General features: G+C 47.5%; 1 protein-coding gene across 1 annotated transcript in view; it reads right to left on the reverse strand.

Moving 5' to 3' along the window:
- Window positions 1-283: 283 nt before the first annotated feature.
- Window positions 284-6,518, reverse strand: part of acsl3b (acyl-CoA synthetase long chain family member 3b) — an 11,825-nt gene continuing 5,590 nt past the window's right edge. The window contains exons 8-14 of the mRNA XM_030773141.1: window positions 6,370-6,509; window positions 5,782-5,954; window positions 3,094-3,168; window positions 2,396-2,587; window positions 1,912-2,026; window positions 1,527-1,684; window positions 284-656 (exon numbers count right to left, since the gene is read on the reverse strand). Coding sequence (XP_030629001.1) covers window positions 499-656; window positions 1,527-1,684; window positions 1,912-2,026; window positions 2,396-2,587; window positions 3,094-3,168; window positions 5,782-5,954; window positions 6,370-6,509 — 1,011 coding nt within the window. The 3' untranslated portion in view covers window positions 284-498. The remainder of the gene's footprint in view (window positions 657-1,526; window positions 1,685-1,911; window positions 2,027-2,395; window positions 2,588-3,093; window positions 3,169-5,781; window positions 5,955-6,369; window positions 6,510-6,518) is intronic.

Here is a 6,518-nt window from a genome sequence, read left to right on the forward strand (position 1 = left end):
GAAAGGAAGGCCAAAAAAAGGGGTCAAAAAGTCACCAAAAGTGTTTTTTTTTTTTTGTTTTTGTTTTGTTGGTTTTTTTTGTTGTTGTTTTTTTTTTTTCTTTTTTTTTTTTACAAACGTGCATTATTTGTTTCCTGTTAACCTTTGACAGGTTACGTAGGGGAGGTCCTGACCAGAGCGATGTCACAGCCTGAGGACAGAAAAAACACTAGCCGTATTAGGTTTGCATGTGTACGTATGTGTGTTGTGGGGGGTGTGTGTGTGTGTGTGGGGGGGGGGGGGGGTGTCACACATCTGTCCAGACTGGCCCCCACCTCATTCTCCTTCTGCTTCTGGCTACAATGTATTTGGTCAGACGTTGAAATTCATACTCTCATATTCTGAAGAGGATTCAAGTGTTTTTTTGCATTTGATCGGAGCTGAAAGGGAACGACTTTCCACGAGGGGTCAGGGGTGGGGGGGAAATCTCCCCTCCCGTTCCCCTCACCTCCTCGCGCGTTACTTTCCTCCGTACATCCTCTCGATGTCATCCAGGTAGTGGTTCTTCAGCTCCTTGCGTTTGAGTTTGAAGGCGTCCGTCACCAGGCCCGTCTCTGGGGTCCAGGGCTCCGCGCTCAGACGGATCTTCTTTGGAATCTCGAAGCGCTCCAGCTTGGCTGAGGAAGAGGAGGGAAGAGGAGAGCGTGAGGAGGAGGAAGAAAGGTTTCGTTTGCTCTTACGAGGACTCGCCGTTTAGAACGAGTGCACGTTTGTGAGTCACGACTGAAAAAAAAAAAGAGAGTCATCGCACTGCAGCACTGACGCATCTGACTGCTGTGACTCGCCCTCTGGATTTAAATTTAGATGCTTCTGTGGAATACGGGACACAGCGTCCCCACACTGCCCTCTCTGACAGAGCAACGTGTGAAGGCCAATCAGAAACAGGAGAATGACAGAGTGAGTTCATAATAGACCCAGTAATAATGAAAAAAAAAAAGAGATCATGTCAGGACAAAAGGGTGGCAAGGGACACAGAAATATCGAGAGGGACAGAAAAGAACAAGTGATAGAACAGGAGATGGAACGGGAGACTGAGAAAACAAAGGGAGGCCACCAGAGCAGGAGAGAGTGAGAAAAGAAGGGAGCAACAGAATAAAACAGAGAGAGAGATAGAGAGAGTGAGTGAGTGAGAGAGGGAGACAGAGAGAGAGAGAGAGAGAGAGAGAGAGTGAGTGAGAGAGGGAGACAGAGAGAGAGAGAGAGAGAGAGAGTGTGAGTGAGTGAGGGAGACAGAGAGAGAGAGAGAGAGAGAGAGAGAGAGAGTGTGAGTGAGAGAGGGAGACACAGAGAGAGAGAGGGAGAGAGAGAGAGAGAGAGAGTGAGAGAGGGAGACAGAGAGAGAGAGAGAGACAGAGAGAGGGAGAGTGAGAGAGGGAGACACAGAGAGAGAGAGGGGGAGACAGAGAGAGAGAGAGAGGGAGACACAGAGAGAGAGAGAGAGAGAGAGAGAGAGGGAGAGACACAGAGAGAGAGAGAGAGACATGTACCTGTGACGGCAGTCTCTGTGATAGTGCGAAGAACCTCTTTCTCCATATCGGGGTTGTTACAGATCTCTTCCCATGATCCTCTGACCCCACACTGCTCTGCCAGCGACATCAGCTGCTTCTGATTGGGCACCACGAAGCCAATCACATATGACTGATCACTGAGGGAGACAAAGAGAGAAAGAGAGAGAGAGAGAGAGAGAGAGAGAGAGAGGACACGTGAAACTGAATTAACCTGCCTTATTTTTCCAACATGCTGTGGATTTATATGTGTGTGAGACATATGAACACGTACGTGATCTAGCAGGGGATGTGAATCTGTGTGTGCGTGCGTGTGCGTGTGTGTGTGTGTGTGTGTGTGTGCGTGCGTGTGTGTGTGTGTGTGTACCTGTTGGCGTAGGCACAGATGTTGTCGATGAGAGGACAGTTTTTCAGAGCTGCCTCCACTTTCCCCAGAGAGACATATTCACCAGCCTGCAGCTTCACCAGGTCCTTTTTACGGTCTGACAACACACACACACACACACACACACACACACACACACACACACACACACGTACGCACACACGCAGACACACACTTCAATAACAAACAGAAACCGACCACTCCCACTCCTGGATTCCTACTGAATTCTGGCTCTATAGACACTAAAGCTGGTCAGAAATCTAGTCAATCACCAAGAGACTGTTTTAGCCTCTTTCCTGCACAGTGGCACCCCCTTGTGGACACATCAAAGCATAAACTGATGTTTTGAAACAAATATCCAAAAAGGGATATGTTTTACAATGAAAAGCTACACCTTATACTTGTACATTAGACATATTTGTAGTTTTTGGGATTTAAAGAATACGGGTCCGTGTGTGTTTCTCACCAATGATTTTGAGGCATCCATCAGGGTGGAACTCGCCGATGTCTCCGGTACAGAACCACCGCTGCCCGGTCTGATCCACAAAAAAGTCCTCGCGGTTCCTTGCCTCATTTTTATAGTAGCCCATAGTGACATTGGGCCCACCAATCAGGATCTCTCCCCGAGGGTTTGGTGTGTCTGTGCTATAATACCCACCTGAGAGAGAGAGGGAGAGAGAGAGGGAGAGAGAGAGACTCGGTGAGTGAGTGAGTATGAGAGAGACTGAGGGTATGAGAGTGTAACCAGATGGTTGTGTTTGTGTGTAGTGTGTGTCTTTAGTGTAGGGCGCTTGTGTGAAAAAAAAACTTGAGAAAGTGAAAAAAAAAAAAAAGCCCTTCGGTTGACATTAAAAAAAAAAATTCATTTTCACTGAATCAACAAACAACCTCATCCACAACCACCCAGACTGTTTATTTCACTGTGAATTTAATCTTAAACACATCAAACATTTATATTCTCAGTGTTTTTTAATCATAGTTAGCCCCGTAAATCTCCTCTGTACAATGAACACATTATCATTACTGAGAATGTTCAACACGGACTCCTGTTCGTCATTCTCGAATTCAAAACCATTTCATTTTCCTCTAAATTCATCTTTTTCATCGATCTTCCCATACTCCCAGTTCCACCAGTTTATCACACTCACTGGTAATGTCACTCACCTTCCTCCCAGTCCTTCAGCGTGATCTCGGAGCAGACCAGTGGTGCTCCTACCCGCCCTGTGCTGTAGTCCCACACTGAGAGAGAGAGAGAGAGAAAGAGAGAGAGAGAGAGAGGGAGAGAGAGAGAGAGGGAGAGAGAGAGAGAGAGAGAGAGAGAGAGAGAGAGAGAGAGAGAGAGAGAGAGGGAGGATGACATTGAGATAGACAATAATTCACCCTAACAGTAGTAATCATAATAGCACTACTACTACTACTAAAGCTATTAATAGATTAGTTCTAATAATGTATCCTACTCTTTGATCAAGACCTGTCTCTTAACCCTGTCCAAGTCATCTCACTCTCTTTCAAAACCTCACTGGCAGAGCTTCTCCACTGACTATAAGTACACATGGTACACATGTCTCTGACTCTAATATCCCTGTACAGTACACATGTCTCTGACTCTAATATCCCTGTACAGTACACATGTCTCTGACTCTAATATCCCTGTACAGTACACATGTCTCTGACTCTAATATCTCTGTTATATCCCTGTACAGTACACATGTCTCTGACTCTAATATCTCTGTTATATCCCTGTACAGTACACATGTCTCTGACTCTAATATCTCTGTTATATCACTGTACAGTACACATGTCTCTGACTCTAATATCCCTGTACAGTACACATGTCTCTGACTCTAATATCTCTGTTATATCACTGTACAGTACACATGTCTCTGACTCTAATATCTCTGTTATATCACTGTACAGTACACATGTCTCTGACTCTAATATCTCTGTTATATCCCTGTACAGTACACATGTCTCTGACTCTAATATCTCTGTTATATCCCTGTACAGTACACGTCTCTGACTCTAATATCCCTGTACAGTACACATGTCTCTGACTCTAATATCTCTACTATATCACTGTACATTACACACGTCTCTGACTCTTATATCTCTGTACAGTACACGTCTCTGACTCTAATATCTCTGTTATATCACTGTACAATACACGTCTCTGACTCTAATATCTCTGTACAGTACACGTCTCTGACTCTAATATCTCTGTTATATCACTGTACAGTGCACATGTCTCTGACTCTAATATCTCTGTTATATCACTGTACAGTACACATGTCTCTGACTCTAATATCTCTGTTATATCACTGTACAGTACACATGTCTCTGACTCTAATATCTCTGTTATATCACTGTACAGTACACATGTCTCTGACTCCAATATAACTGTACAGTACACATGTCTCTGACTCTAATAAAAGTAATTTAATGGAATTTCTATGTTTTGACCACATTCAGTTAACCTCAGACTGCAGACTCAAATACTTCTGCCTCTGATTATACAATCCCCAAACCTCGTCCCATAACCTCACTCCTGCATTTAAGCACCCTATTTTCCCTGACTGTAACCCCCAGGGCCACATTCTCACTCTCTCTGACCGTGACAGCGTGTGCCGTGTGTGGGACGTCCGTCTGTCCGTGTGTGTACCCTGTCTTCCCCCAGTACCACATTCTCAATCTCTCTGACCGTGACAGCGTGTGCCGTGTGTGCCGTGTGTGGGACGTCCGTCTGTCCGTGTGTGTACCCTGTCTTCCCCCAGTACCACATTCTCAATCTCTCTGACCGTGACAGTGTGTGCTGTGTGTGGGACGTCCGTCTGTCCGTGTGTGTACCCTGTCTTCCCCCAGTACCACATTCTCAATCTCTCTGACCGTGACAGTGTGTGCTGTGTGTGGGACGTCCGTCTGTCCGTGTGTGTACCCTGTCTTCCCCCAGTACCACATTCTCAGTCTCTCTGACCGTGAGAGCGTGTGCCGTGTGTGCTGTGTGTGGGACGTCCGTCTGTCCGTGTGTGTACCCTGTCTTCCCCCAGTACCACATTCTCAATCTCTCTGACCGTGAGAGCGTGTGCCGTGTGTGCTGTGTGTGGGACGTCCGTCTGTCCGTGTGTGTACCCTGTCTTCCCCCAGTACCACATTCTCAATCTCTCTGACCGTGACAGCGTGTGCCGTGTGTGGGACATCCGTCTGTCCGTGTGTGTACCCTGTCTTCCCCCAGTACCACATTCTCAATCTCTCTGACCATGAGAGTGTGTGCTGTGTGTGGGACGTCCGTCTGTCCGTGTGTGTACCCTGTCTTCCCCCAGTACCACATTCTCAATCTCTCTGACCGTGACAGCGTGTGCCGTGTGTGGGACGTCCGTCTGTCCGTGTGTGTACCCTGTCTTCCCCCAGTACCACATTCTCAATCTCTCTGACCGTGAGAGTGTGTGCTGTGTGTGCTGTGTGTGGGACGTCCGTCTGTCCGTGTGTGTACCCTGTCTTCCCCCAGTACCACATTCTCAATCTCTCTGACCGTGAGAGTGTGTGCCGTGTGTGGGACGTCCGTCTGTCCGTGTGTGTACCCTGTCTTCCCCCAGTACCACATTCTCAATCTCTCTGACCGTGAGAGTGTGTGCTGTGTGTGCTGTGTGTGGGACGTCCGTCTGTCCGTGTGTGTACCCTGTCTTCCCCCAGTACCACATTCTCAATCTCTCTGACCGTGAGAGTGTGTGCCGTGTGTGGGACGTCCGTCTGTCCGTGTGTGTACCCTGTCTTCCCCCAGTACCACATTCTCAATCTCTCTGACCGTGACCGTGTGTGCTGTGAGTGGGACGTCCGTCTGTCCGTGCGTGCCCTTACGTTCGCTGATGGTCCCGGCGCCGCATGTCTCTGTCAGGCCGTAGCCCTGCCCCACCGGGCAGCAGAAACAGATGTTCATAAACCGCTGGGTGGCCGCGGAGAGAGGAGCCCCGCCCGACAGCAACACGCGCGTGTTCCCGCCCAACAACGAACGCACCTTGTGAAACACCAGCCTGCAGGGAACACACGCACACGCAAAAACACAGGCACACACAAACACACAGGGAGAGAGAGCGAGAGAGAGAGAGAAAGAGAGAGAGAGAAAGAGAGAGAGAGTCAGATTAAACAATTTTGCAACTTATTTTTAACTTACTTTCATGTGTATCTAGCCTGTTCATGAACTCAGTGGTTGAGCTTATGCAACAGAAAGTTCCTTAATGATTATTTCCTTTGTTTTTATTCTGCCTATATCAGAACACGCTTCGGATTAAAGCGTCTGTTAAATGAATAAATGTAATGTAGCGTAACGTGTGAGTGTCAAAGCCCCTGTCACACAGAGGTGTGTGTGTGTGTGTGTGTGTGTGCGTGCATTATGGCGCCTGTCACAGAGTGGAGTGTGTGCGTGTCTGTGTGTGTGTGTTACTGTACCTGTCACACAGTGGCGTGCTGTAGCCCTTGGTGATCTGTTCCAGTTTGTAGTTATAGGCCAACACAAACAGAGTCCTCTGAAACCCATTCATTTCCTGCACTTTGGACATCACGTTTTTATATATACGATCCATGATCTCCTACAGGGA

The sequence above is a fragment of the Chanos chanos genome, chromosome 5, assembly GCF_902362185.1.
Source record: "Chanos chanos chromosome 5, fChaCha1.1, whole genome shotgun sequence".
Lineage (NCBI taxonomy): Eukaryota > Metazoa > Chordata > Actinopteri > Gonorynchiformes > Chanidae > Chanos > Chanos chanos.